Source organism: Coturnix japonica, chromosome 1 (assembly GCF_001577835.2).
Source record: "Coturnix japonica isolate 7356 chromosome 1, Coturnix japonica 2.1, whole genome shotgun sequence".
In the NCBI taxonomy this organism is placed as follows: Eukaryota; Metazoa; Chordata; class Aves; order Galliformes; family Phasianidae; genus Coturnix; species Coturnix japonica.
Genome location: NC_029516.1, coordinates 65,944,106 through 65,957,620, shown reverse-complemented (window position 1 = coordinate 65,957,620; position 13,515 = coordinate 65,944,106). Strand labels below are relative to the sequence as shown.

The window sequence follows — 13,515 nt, the reverse complement described above, 5'->3', positions numbered from 1 at the left end:
GAAGCTGAGATGTTAGTTTGCTAATGCCTGAATAATAGCCTTAAAGTAAACTAAACTTTTTATTGCTTGATTGGAGTCACATGGGAGAATGTTAGACGATTCTACAGATGCAGAACACTTTTAGTTCAGGAATCCCCTGTGCAACATGAGTTGGCTGAAAGGCAGTAATTTCCTAATGCTGAATTAAGGTTTAGACACACTACGTTATTGCACCGAACAAGTGTTGCAACCTGGAAGCAGGATTCTGAAACTGCTGAAATGACTTCACTTCAAGAGCAATTGGAAGGTCAGCTGGTCGATTTTAAGGGTGAGCTTTTGTGAAGGCATAGTTGTACTCAAGCCAGTCTTTATGGGGAATTGGCATTGGTTCTTCAAGATGGCTGTCCACTTCAACATAGAAATTATTTTTAAATTATGCCTTAGATTTATATATATATATATGTATGCATATATATAGTAGACTATTCATATATAGCTTCCGAACTATTTGGAAATCTGAGCTTACTGTTAATTCCATTAGATAAAGCAATTTATTACTATTACCAATATATGTACAGATTTGTTTAAAGGGTAAGTTGAGTAAATGACTGTGAAGTTGGTAAGGAAAGAAGTGCTTAAGATATTGAACCTTAATAGTTAATGCTTGGTTACATATTAATACCTCAAATGACCATAATGCAGGTTAATACTTAGATCTTAATCATTCCTTGTTTTGTATAGTTAGTAGCAACAAACACAGATGTACGTATAGACTGCTGTGACAAGATTGGTTGCTTTTATAATCGTAAAAATCTTCTTAACATGCCTGTTTTTCATTTACCCTGTCACGTGCTTTAAATTATTTTGAAGGATGTTTATACATGTATTTAAAGGTTCCCTCTTCCTGATATTAGTTACTATATAAGAGTTATTCACTAGGAACAGTTGAGTAATGTATACGTGTCTTTTAATGGAATGTGTTTTAGGACATAGGATCCTAAGCTGATCTAAATCCATTCTAGACTACTAATCAGGAACACTTGTAATAATAATCTGAACTTCAGCTGTTGAAAAGTAGAGTTTCTTGCAGTACTGCAAAAGCATGTTACATATTTTTAATGTGTTAAAATGGCTCTCAGTGAAGCAGTGGCTGCTTTGGCATCTGTCCAGAGTTTGACATTCGGTGAGGTTTCATCCAACACCCACCACAATTACTGACATTAAAAAAAAAATAAAATTGGCGTCAAGCATTAAATATGTGTATTTTAAAATTAGCTACCTAGTTACCTTAGTAGTTACTCTTTTAATGTCCTACACCTTATTTATACCTTTGTAAGATCAAGCATGAACAGCGTGTAGCTTTATAATGACTCTTTTTCACTGCAGTGTTTTTATATTTTACTTAAACCTTCCTCTCCCCCATACTTGATCTTTTTTTCCTCTGCACTTGCACATAGGTCACCCCCTGCCAAACCTTTCCCATCGCTATTTGAAGAGAGCTGTCCCAACATACTTTCCCTGCATTTGGATTGTGTGCATTTTTTACCTCAGCTCAGACTTCTCCAAGGCCTAAACTGCTCTTATCTCCCTGAGACTCCAAACTGATAAGCCTGTTAAATTGGAATGGGGCGTGGTGATTGTTTAGCCTTCATTAGACTAAAATCTTGCAAGATAGAATATAAAATGAAACAAGAATAAGATAGGATAGACAATAAGTTCTTTATCAGTCAGGTGCCTAGCAGTGTACTACTTTAGTAGTAGTACAGTAGCAGCTCATATTGTCCTGTGTGAAAGCATCTTTTGCAGTGCAAGCTGATCTTAGCTATTTATTAGGATTCTGACTTTTGACCTAAAAAAGGTCTTTTGTATGCTTTCAGTTCAGTGTGACTCCATTACAGTTCTCCCTCTAAGGGTGCTGCTGAAACACACACAGCTTGTTTGTGACAGTCATCCACTATACCAACAACTACAGTCAATAAATGATTTAATTACTTTTTCCATCTGAGCGACTGCAGACCTGTTATTTGCAGAAAACCATAGCATGATCGCTTCATAGCTATTTCAGTATCTTTTGGAGGGAATGATCTGGATAGAAAACAGGTCCAGCATAATAGGTTTTGGTCAAGGAAATAACCAGTGAATTTCCTCTGTAGATATATCTGGTTTGTTCTTCAGAAGATTAACCTTACATTTGAAGCTTTTGAGTGGTATTCTCTGATGGTGCCCATCAGTTTGGATAGACACTACTGAAATCAGAGCAGCTGGACTCGCTTGCAGAGAATAGTGGAGAATCAGGTTTACCACTACTGTACAGTGTTTGTAAGATGGTTGTGTTTTTGCCTTACACATGTAGGTGCCACTGAATTGCTGCTTCTAGCCCGCCGTACTGATTTGAGACGCATTTCCTTAGACACTCCAGATTTTACAGACATCGTTTTGCCACTGGAAGACATCCGTCATGCCATTGCCATCGACTTTGATCCTCTGGAAGGGTACATCTATTGGACTGACGATGAAGTTAGGGCCATCCGTCGCTCATTCATTGATGGGTCAGGTAGTCAGTTTGTTGTCACAGCACAGATTGCTCATCCTGATGGCATTGCTGTGGATTGGGTTGCCCGAAATCTATATTGGACTGACACTGGCACAGACCGTATAGAAGTTACAAGGCTTAATGGGACCATGAGAAAAATCTTGATATCGGAAGACCTGGAAGAACCTAGAGCTATTGTGCTGGATCCTATGGTAGGGTAAGGAGCTGTTCATGAGCACTTTTTAAGTATTAGACAAAGAAGATACTTCTGTTCACATGCACACAGATAATGGGATGCAATGATGAACTTCTAGGTTTTCAAAATGGAAATACTGGCCTCCTTTGAAAGTTAATGCTCTGAGGCTCTCACTGCTCCCTTTTGACTATTTAAATTCTGCGTTTTTAGGTTTTATTTTCTCTTTAAAATCCATTTGTTTATTCTTGCTAATACAATTTGTCATGTGGTCTTTCTCAGAAAATTGATATAGGAGTAAAATATGTAAAGTATCAGTCTGCTTACATGTCAGTACTATTTTAGATGTGCTGGGCATTGCTATTTAGGTAAGAAAATATATTGGGCTTTGAAATGCATTTTTATGTGTGCTATTTGGCTTCAGGGAATTGTAGTGCAGAAGCAGTGATGTAAATATTGAAAATTTGGTTTAATAAGACTGCTAAAGATTTTCTTTCTATTGCAGGTACATGTACTGGACTGACTGGGGAGAAATTCCAAAGATTGAGAGGGCAGCATTAGATGGCTCAGACAGGATTGTGCTGGTGAATACCTCGCTTGGGTGGCCAAATGGACTGGCATTGGATTATGCAGAAAGCAAAATATACTGGGGAGATGCAAAAACTGACAAAATAGAGGTTTGTAATTGCACCTGCATTTCTAATTCCTTGGGCTTATAGAACATAGTTACTCTATTTTTCTAAGTGTTTAAGTTCTTATACAGTTCAAAAATGCAATAGGATAATGGTTGGTTTCTGCTTTAAGAAATAATTAAGTTTTTTCTCTGACTTTAGGCAAGTTGCTCACTGGTCTTACTGATATTTTCCATCTATAAAATAGAAATAGTGTCTGTGTAGTAGATCTCTCCATCTTTTTTTTTTCTTCTCTCTTTTGTTTTTTTTATATGATCTTTATATGATAAAGATTTGTTTAATTTGCTTCTTAGATCATTATCAAACTTTTTTCTTGGGAGTAATGTTTGTAGGTTAAACTAATGTTTCTATTGTTCTTTCTGCTGCTTAGATAGATGGATACATTTTAGAGAAAAAAAAAACTGTAAAAATAAATTATAGATAAATCAATCTCATTTTACATATAATTGTATTCCCAAAAATCTTCTGTACTTTGCATCTCCTTAGTTTTATTAGGGTTCCAGAAAGTTGATAGATTTCACTTTCTTTCTGATATGCTGTATTTGTTCAGTTTATTATCAAAAGGCAGAATGCTTTCTGGAGGCAGGAGACTTGGCTACTACCTGGAGCATAGTAACCATACCTAGTTTTACTGTATTCTGTTAGGTTTACCTTCTTTTTGTTGAGTTACAGCCTTCCTTAGTGAATCTATAATACAATAAGTATTTTTTAGCACTTATCACATTAGGCACTGCATTTTCCCTAGTCTTCTGAAATTGTTTCACTTATAAATAACTTCAAGTACATCAGCTGGAAGTCATGATCTTGTGCTAGAAGATCGTGTAACTGCTCTCCATATAGTCAAAATAACTGCAAGCCTGCAAGCTGATTTGCTTTGAAGCACTCCTTGACAGAGCCTCAGAGAGCATGGTGTTCTTTTTCCTAAAAAATGAGGCTTGTAGTCTGTAATATCCCTAACTTTTTAGCAGATCCAGGGAAAGAAGGGAAAGGAGACTAAGCTGTGATTAGAGATTTATTTGTAATAGATTGAGCACTTCTGCCCTGATACTGCCTTGAATTTATTTATTTATTTATTTATTTATTTATTTATTTAGTATTTTGCAAAAGGAAGGTTAGGCATTCCCCTAACTCATGCTTGCCAAAACAGAGATTGTTTTCTTCTTATTATTTTTCCCCCACACATTTCTGGCTTACTCAGACCAGAATCACAGAATCACAGAATGGCCCTGGTTGGAAGGAACCTCAAGGATCATGAACCAGGATTCTGTATTCATTGCTAATGATTCTGTTTAGTGCTGAATCAGTTCAGAGTTTTTGACTAGATTAGACATGAGTTTACTGCTGTAGTTCCATCAAACTGGCTAGAACATATGATATATTGTTAATCCCAATATTACAGTGTCTCTGGCAAGGCAGAAGATATCTGATCTGGCACAAACAACTTTCCAAGACAATTTACATTTTGTTGTTTTTAAACTAATATAAGCCAGTAAATGAATTTGATCCTGGTTTTCATGTAGCATTTATACAGGACATCCAGAAAATAACTATAATCTTATTAGTTATTTTTTCCCATGAGTTTTCAAGTGTTAGACTTTTCTTGCTTCTGCATTTGTTGACTACTGAGGTTTTATTCACTAGGTAGCTATGCACCACACACCGTTCAGTCACTGTCGGCAACCCTCTGTGTCTTGAGGAGAGAGAACTGAAAAAGATAGAAGTGTTAGAACTGGTGGGTTGAGATAAAGGCAGTTTAGTGAGAGAGAGGGGAAAGAAAGAAGTGAATCACACACACAAAAGGAAAAAAAAACAAACAAACAGAAACAAGTATAGAATCCTATTTCTCATCACCATCTGAATGGTTCATTTAATTCCTAAGCCAATTCACTGCCCAGTTCCTGCCTCCCTCCCTTCCTCTTCCATCTTTTATCATCTCAACATGATATCATGCAAAATGGAGTATTCTTTTAGCCAGTTTGAGTCAGCGGTCCTGCTTCTGTCCTCACTCAGCTTCTTGCGCTCCTCCAGCATTTCACTCTGGAAGGGCAGTGTCAGAGAAGCTGAAACATCTTTGGCTGTGTATGAACACTGCTCATTAACAACTTAAATATATATATTGGTGTTTTATCAACACAATTTTTATCATGAATCATAGCACGCTACCAGATATAGTGAAAAATATTATCCCAGCCAAAACCATGGCATTAAACAGGGCTCTTATTAGCATTCAGACAATCTTGAAAAAGCCTGGGTAAAACCTTTAAAGCAAGAGAAGAAATTCTCCCACAGTTTTGCATTGAAGTTTTTGGATTTTTGTTTCATTTGGTTTGAGGTTTTTTTTGGTTGTGCTGTTTTGTGTGGTTTTTAAAAATAATTTATTATGGTATTTTTATTGCCGAAGTTGTTCGTTCAGGGGGGTGTGGCAGATGTATAAGATCACGAGAGGTTTATAGAAAGTGTCAAGGACTCTTTTGCTCCCTCACAGCTATTATTGACAGAAGCATGTGGAATTGACATGAGAAAATGATAGGTGGGGGGGGGCTGAGGAAAGGTGATTCTTCAAACTGTGTAAGTTTTGGAAGTGAACAGGGATATTTAAAGCTCATTGGTGTTATTAGGAAGACTGAATATCTGTGGAAGAGAATTCCACTGAAGTTTGCATATCCATAACTTGGTGTTCTGTACCACAAATTGCTGAACTGTAAATTTATGGAAAATCAAAGACTCTTCTTAAGAAGTTTACATGCATATTGGCTGTGTAATTCTGCTGTTCAGTAGGTCTAATTTGTTATTTTTATTCTCTGAGACAGGATATTGGGATGGGTAGACCTTAGGACTGACAGCCTCAGTTTTCCCATGTTGATATCGTCCTTCTATTTGTTGAATAGGGAATGTTTCTTTAGTTTGTCATATTAAATTCGGGAAAACCTCACGTTTTTCCTTAGACATGGGATTGCTGCTTGCTCATCACATTTTAGAAAGGCAAGCATGGGCTGAGCATTGATGATCTCTGATAATGATAGATTGGCGTGCCAGTATAGTAGTTTCTGTAATTAGAAAAGCATGGGTAGGCTCTATAGAGTGAAGAAGGGGTGTTCATCTGAAAGAGTAGTTCAGTCTTAAATAGATTGTTTCTTCTTTATTGTGCTAAGTAATGCAAATACAGTGGAGAGTCTCATTACTGATAAATCTTAGTGAATTTTCCCCAGGATTTTGTGTGGTCTCTGTATTTTTTTCTATTAGATTGTTTATGCTATAGTAAGCTACAGAAATATCAGGCTATAATGTCATTACCTCTAATAGCTAAAATATTACTGACATTTCATCGCTTCCCTTTTCCTCCCACTGCCTTTCTCTTCTATGGCAACCATGAATTCTGTCTTGTAACAGCTTCCCTGTCCTCCTTGTTTTTATTTCTTTTTAAATAACTGTTTACTAGAAGATGGCTTGATCTTCTGTAAATTTTTTAAGCTTGCATTTGCAGAAAAGACAGTGGAAGAGGTGCGACAGAGAATATAGTTGTGACAGGGTCAAAATAAGAAACTTAGAATTGAACATGAAGAGACCTGGTACGTGACTGGTCTCTGCTTTACTTGTTTGTGTCTGTGTGTGTCCGGGATGGGGAGTAGGGATAAAATCAGGAAAAATGTGTTTGGATACTTCATTGCATTTAAGTACTATTCCATACATGGTTTTAAATAAAGCATGCTTTTTCCCTTTTCAGTATGTGGAATTCTTCAGAAACATTATTTAATTGCAGCACAACTGACATTAACGTTTCTTGCAAGCTATGTTTCTGGTCTGTTTGTGCCACATAGGGGCTTTTATTATTTATATTTTATGCACTGTTTCATGCTATGCTGTTCTGGAGCCCCCAGACGATAATAAAGCATCAGCAGGGGTTAATGGAGACTGGCAGGGGGTACAGCAGGGAGCTTTTGTTCCCATTTTATCTGGCAGCCTGCAGCAGGCAGAAGCAGGCTGTGGCTCAACAGCTTCGTCATTTATCTCGGTCAGGTTTCACTGCTGATAAACTTCTATTGAAATGGATGGCTGCTATTGTGCTTACCAGTAGGGAAGATTTCTCATTGACTTGCCACAGGTTTAAAGCATTTTCCTGCCGTGCTATGAGGTTAAAAATGTATGATCTGCTCTGCTGAATTGGTCTTATGTTTCCTGCTCAAGTGAATATTTGTCTTCTGAGCACGTACACTACCTGTTTTAAGGCATAGGTTGGATTTTTAATGGTCAGCAAATCTCGTATTGATAAAGCAATTATGAATGGATGTGTGTATGTGTGGCTGTGTGCATTAAGAGGAAATAATAATGAATATGGCTGATTTCTCACAATTTTTCAGTCTGTGCTTCATTTTTCTTTATTCATCTTCTTTCCTATTCTTCATTCTCAGAGCTAGAGATGACACCCGCTTACACCTACTAGTGGTGAGTTTAAAGAAAGGACTGCCTCCTATACAATGCAACTATTCTCTAGTGATTTCTGAGTGCAGCTCTAACTTGAAGTGTTTCTGCATTCCCAAATTTATTAGCCGTTCCTAGCATTACTGTCTCTAATCCTCATGATTAATGTAGAAAATCTTACATCCTGCTGTTTTTCAGCATAAGTACACACAAGCTTTCAGAACCCCCCCTTGCCAGACAACAGAAAGCGGATGCCACTAAGACATTTTGAGTATAAAATTCTTGAACAGAGAAGACCTTTTTGTCTTTGACCCAGGAGCTAATAGCTTGGCATCTAGAGAATGCTCTAATTCACATTCTAATCCCGAAATTGCAGGGCTGCATTTTCCTCTGATGACAACTCCCTCAATTTTACTACCAGCCTAATAAGGAAATTTTGTTTTCTTAGCATTCACTATTTATTTTTTTTTGACTGCGAAGTTGTCACATGGCATATTTTAATATTGCAAAATGCTGATGTCTTGAAAGCCTGATTATTGATGGTGTCCCCATCCACCACTTTGAAACAGACACTGGAAAATGGAGAGGCAGAAGCAGGTCCATGTTTTAAAACAAGTGTTGAACACATCTCTTTTTGTAAAATTGCATTACGCTTTTCGTGGGTGTTAGAAGTGAGGTAGTTCAAGTTGATTTTGTTCCTAATTTTGTTTGGAAAATTTCTGCTCCAGCAGGCTTATTCAATCATCCCAAAAAGAGACAGAGGAGTTTTTAGCTTTCTTTATTCAAATGAAGGGAGAGTCTAATAGAGGCATTTCCGGGAAGTATCTCTCAGCCCATTAGAGGTCACAGCCTCTTTTATCCCCATACCTTGATGCTATGGTGAGTGCTGCCCCTTTCCCTATTGGCTGAGGTACACAGGGTTCATATTCTTCTTGGTTTGCCTGCCACACATTCATCCTCCCCTGCAGCTAACCCCACTTCATTTCCTTTGTTTATACATACTTTGTAATCTGGATTCAGAGTTTGTTGTTTTGCCCAACTAGAGCTATCTTTGTATCCTGTTTGACAAAGTCCATCCCTCCTTGTCCTGTCAAGCAAGCAAGATTTACAAACAGGTGCTAAGCTAGCATCTCTGGCTGTATATCTGCAAAATAAATTTATTTAACCAGATCTTTTCCTCAGCCTTCATTCATCAGCTTTATCTTGTTTGGCAGGGACGCCCTATCCTCCATATTTCAGCTTTTCTTATTTTGCAAGGACACCTTACCTTTTCATCAGACATCTTAATTTTATCTACAGTGCACTGTTCACCTGGTTGTGGCATGCAGGATCTACCTTCAGCAAGGAACACCACGTTTGTATTGCAGGGGTGGGATAAAGATGGATCCTCCTTTTTCAGAATTGAGAAACTTACTTTGTCAGGGAACTTCCACTTATTTCTTAATGCCTGCTTGGCCTGCAGTATGAAAACAGTAGATTATATAAAAATGAAATAGTTCATACTTTGCACGTTTTTCACTTGAGACATTTCTTTTGAACTTCTGAATTAAAGAACTAAATTTCCTTATTAAGTCAAAGATAGGGAAGCTATAATATACAGTAAACAAATAGCAACCAGAAGTTGCTTACTGGTAAGGTCTACTGAGTCCATTCAAGAATTTGAGTGGCATTTTAGCCATGGACTGCAAACATTGAGCTAAGACTTTGTGCTACTGTTCCCTTGTTATTAAGAAAAGAAACAAGTTTTGAGCATAATGTTATGCAATTGCTACTTACGTACTTTATGCAGGTGTTCAAAGTGTTTTAATATAAAAGTAAAAAAGGGAAAAAAAAAGTGTTTAAAACATCCGTCCAGTTAAGATCCAAGAACATTAACATCTGTGCCCAGATGTGGAGACCTCAGTACAAGAGACACCTGTTGGAGCATGTCCAGAGAACGGACACAAAAATGATCTGAGGGATGAAGTGCCCCCCATGAGGACAGAATGAGAGAGTTCAGACTATTCTGCCTGGAAAAGGGAAGGCTCCAGGGAGACGTGATAGCTGCCTTTCAGTATCTAAACGGGGGGCTCTAAGAAAGAAGGGTACAGGCTTTTTCACAGGGTCTGTGGCAATAGGACAAGGGAAACAATTTCAAACTAAAATGGGAGATTTAGACTGGATATAAGAAAATATTATTTTACAGTAAGGGGTTCTGAAGCATTGGAACAGGTTACCCAAAGAGGTGGTGGATGCCCTGTGCCTGGAGACATGGAAGGTGAGGCCGGACAGGGCTCTGAGCAACCTGATTAAGCTGTGGATGTCCCTGTTCATCGCAGGTGACCTTTAAAGGCTTCTTCCAACTCAAGTTCTGTGATTCTTTGTAAAAGCCTGATGTATTCAAAACAATTATTTTTGATTGTTTCAAGTGGTGGAGGTTGATGTGAAGAGATATTGAGCTATTTTCTGTTTCTGATTCGGCTGGGTGTAGTTCTGTCAGTCTCCCGTTATTCCATAATTTCCATTATTCTGGCATTTTTATTTCCCCCCAGACTTAAACACGGTAGTGCACAAAAAATACTGAGATGGTCTTTGTGATCCTTCTTAATGATCAGCTTTTTTTTCACACGGTGATGTGTTGTTGTTTGGTTTTTAATTTAGCACTGGGAACTTGTAGTTCTAATCTATATTGTTTTCCCTGATCCTGCCTGTGATGCTGTAACTTTACAAAGGTCTAACGACCACAGGAAAAAAAAAAAAAAAAAAAAAAAAAAAAAAAAAAAAGCACAAACTGTTTTATAGGGAAGTTAATGCTTTATATTAGTCTGGTAAATACTTACAGTGAAAAACAGAATTTTGAGCATGCACAGAGTCTCAGAATTTAAGTAATTCTGCTATGAGAACAGTTGAGTCAATGTAACAGCTTCCTGCCACCAGGAGTGGAAAGCATCTCAAGGTCTGACCCCTGGCTTTGCCCTGGCTTAGTCACTTACTGGACTATTCAGTGAACTAGCTGAGCTAGCCAAAGCAGCAGATTTATTTATGTATTTATGATCTTTTTCTTCTACAGAACAAAAATCAATTATAGGTACTCTTAGAGGAGTCTGAAGAAAACAAAGTTTGGCAGAGAACAAGTTTCAAATGATGATTTCCTTAGGGGAAGGTACTTCAGATAATTCTCTTAGGGAGGTAAAGAACAGAAGCTTTTGCCCATGTTCAGTAGCATCAGAAGTTGGGCTGCAAAACTTTATAGTTGGAAGTTGACCCCCAAACCACTGTGGGGGTTCATGTTGGTTTTGGCTAGCCTTCTTTGCTTCCATGCATATTTATGCATATAAAGACTTTGCTGATGAATATTAAGCTGCAAAATCTCAGTAATGAGCTTGCTCTTGATTCTCTGCACCCATATTCTCTTATTCCCAAATAGTCTATCCCCACATTAAAGAACACTTTCAGACTGTTGCTGCTCCACCTTGTGTATTAGTATGCCAGAATTCATTTCTGTAGCCAGACATCTTCATTCACCTGTGAAAATCTCTTCTCAACCTGTTCTGTGCATCAGTTTGATATTCTGTCTTAGACTGTTCTTTACTAACGTATTATTCCTTTGTGTGAGTGTGTGTGTTGTGTGAAATTTCCCAGATGTCACAGCTAATTGTCTCACTGATTACAAATGTAAACTCTCTTCCCCGTGTGCTTGTCACCTTAGCTGACCTGGTCAGATTCATTGAAAACTCAGCCAATTTTTTTCTAAGATTGAATTCCATGATTGAGAAAACAAGTCTGTTGTAGGCACTGATTGATCAGTTCTCCTTTGTGAAAATAATGAGCTTATGCACTGTGTGTAGTGTGATTAAAAGGGATGTTTATAAAGATAATCTCTTCTGTTTCTACATATTTATCTTCACTACATTCCTATTATGAATATTATCCATGCTCAGGAAAAATATTAATTCAAATTCTTCAGGAAAGTGATTAGAGCTCAAAAGGAAACAGGGGGCTCCGGGAGCTGTTAAACTAAAAATTATAAGCTATTATGTAGCACTTAATAGTAAGAAATTGTAAGGCCAGCTGGAGACACTTGGTTTATGAAGCAAAGGTAGAAGGTTCCAGGTATCTCTTCTGCAGTGAAGTTCTGAGTTGTCTTCCCATTTCATGTCTGAAACAGTCCTTAACATTTTGGAAGTGAGGGTGAATGTTGTTGCTAGTACATTAGTGACACTGACAGAATCGTTTTCTTCAGACAGTGTTTTGTCTGACAAAGTTTTGACTGCTCACTCACTCAAAGAGAGTGCAGTTGATCAAGATATTTTTATTTTATTTCATTTAGATGGGAAAACTAATGAAACTGGGCTCCCCCTCCCAAAACCCTTTTCCTCTGTTAGAGCTACTGTTTTTAGCAGTAGACACGTTTTAATTGTGATATTACTGCAGCCATAACAGAAAAATCATTCTGTTCTGTACCTGTTGCTTCAAGAAGTGAGCTGAAAATACATAGTTCAGTAAACCAGTCTGAAAACGGAAATGTTAATGTAATGTTCAGAAGGCATCTAGCTATCTTTCCAGGTTATTTTTTTAAGAAAGACACTGTCCCAACTTTCTTTTTTCCTTAATCAAATAGGTTTAATGAGTTAGTGCATTTTATGTCTCTGATATACTAAGATCCACATACCTATAGATAATGAGCATCCAGCCTTTTGTATTGCCTGAGCCAAATTTAGGGAACAGAAATTTTATGGGCTGCATATAAGTAGGTTGCACCAAAAGTAATGCCTCCTATTTATTCCCATGGAAACGGCAACAGATACAAAAAACACAGTAATACTGTTTGCTAGAGCAAATTCTCAGCTACGAAACGCTTTTTAAACATGGTCACCACCATTAGCTGTGCATTTTTCCCAGTAATGTACAAGAGCCTTTATGCTGCGCTCATAACAATCTGACCCACTGTCACCACTGCTGAAACACACCACGCACCACCTCACTGTGCTCAGGTTCACTGTTTAGTCTCAGTAGTAATTAAGAAAACATCGGTCAATGTCAGTGGGAGTAATTTTTTCCACATAGAGGAATTCAGTGGTGCATCTTTGCTTCATAGACACTTCCATATCAGATGCCATTTGCCAGACTACTCCTTTGTTGCCATCTCTCTCACACAGCAACAAAATGTAATGGAATACTGGTTTAACCTTTACTGCCATGTCAGCAATATCCACATTTGATTTTGTGGGCCAACATAATAAAACAGGAGGCATTACTTTCAGAGCAGCCCTCACAAAATATACACTATTGTTAATATGTAAGTAACAAAACATTTTAATTCTTAATATTGTTCTTTAAAAGTTTTTTGTTTTTTTGTTTTTTTTTTAAATGAGGAAGAGAGGAAAAAAAGCATAAAACTAGTGTGATATTTGACCTTGTTCTGAAACCAGATTTTTGAGTTGAATATCTAATTGCAACTCTACATTCTGTTTGAAAATTTGCAGGTCATGTATTTATATCAACTGGAAATGGTCTTGCAAAGGTAAATAGAGATTTTTTAGGCAGTCTTGAAACCCCAAGCTGTGGGAAGCGGTTAATGTGCCCAAGGAATGGGATGCCATCCAGAGAGACTTAGACAGACTGAGCAGTGGAAGTGAGTTGAACATCATGAGGTTCAACAAATCCAAGTACAAGATCTTGCACCTGAGTCAAGGCAACCTCCACAAGTACAAGCTGGG

General features: G+C 37.6%; 1 protein-coding gene across 2 annotated transcripts in view; it reads left to right on the top strand.

Annotated features, from left to right (window-relative positions):
• The window catches only part of LRP6 (LDL receptor related protein 6), a 123,098-nt gene that overhangs the window by 72,216 nt on the left and 37,367 nt on the right, over positions 1 to 13,515 (top strand). For both annotated transcript variants that reach the window (XM_015870801.2, XM_032446571.1), the window contains exons 6-7: positions 2,333 to 2,729; positions 3,211 to 3,382. In XM_015870801.2, coding sequence (XP_015726287.1) covers positions 2,333 to 2,729; positions 3,211 to 3,382 — 569 coding nt within the window. The remainder of the gene's footprint in view (positions 1 to 2,332; positions 2,730 to 3,210; positions 3,383 to 13,515) is intronic.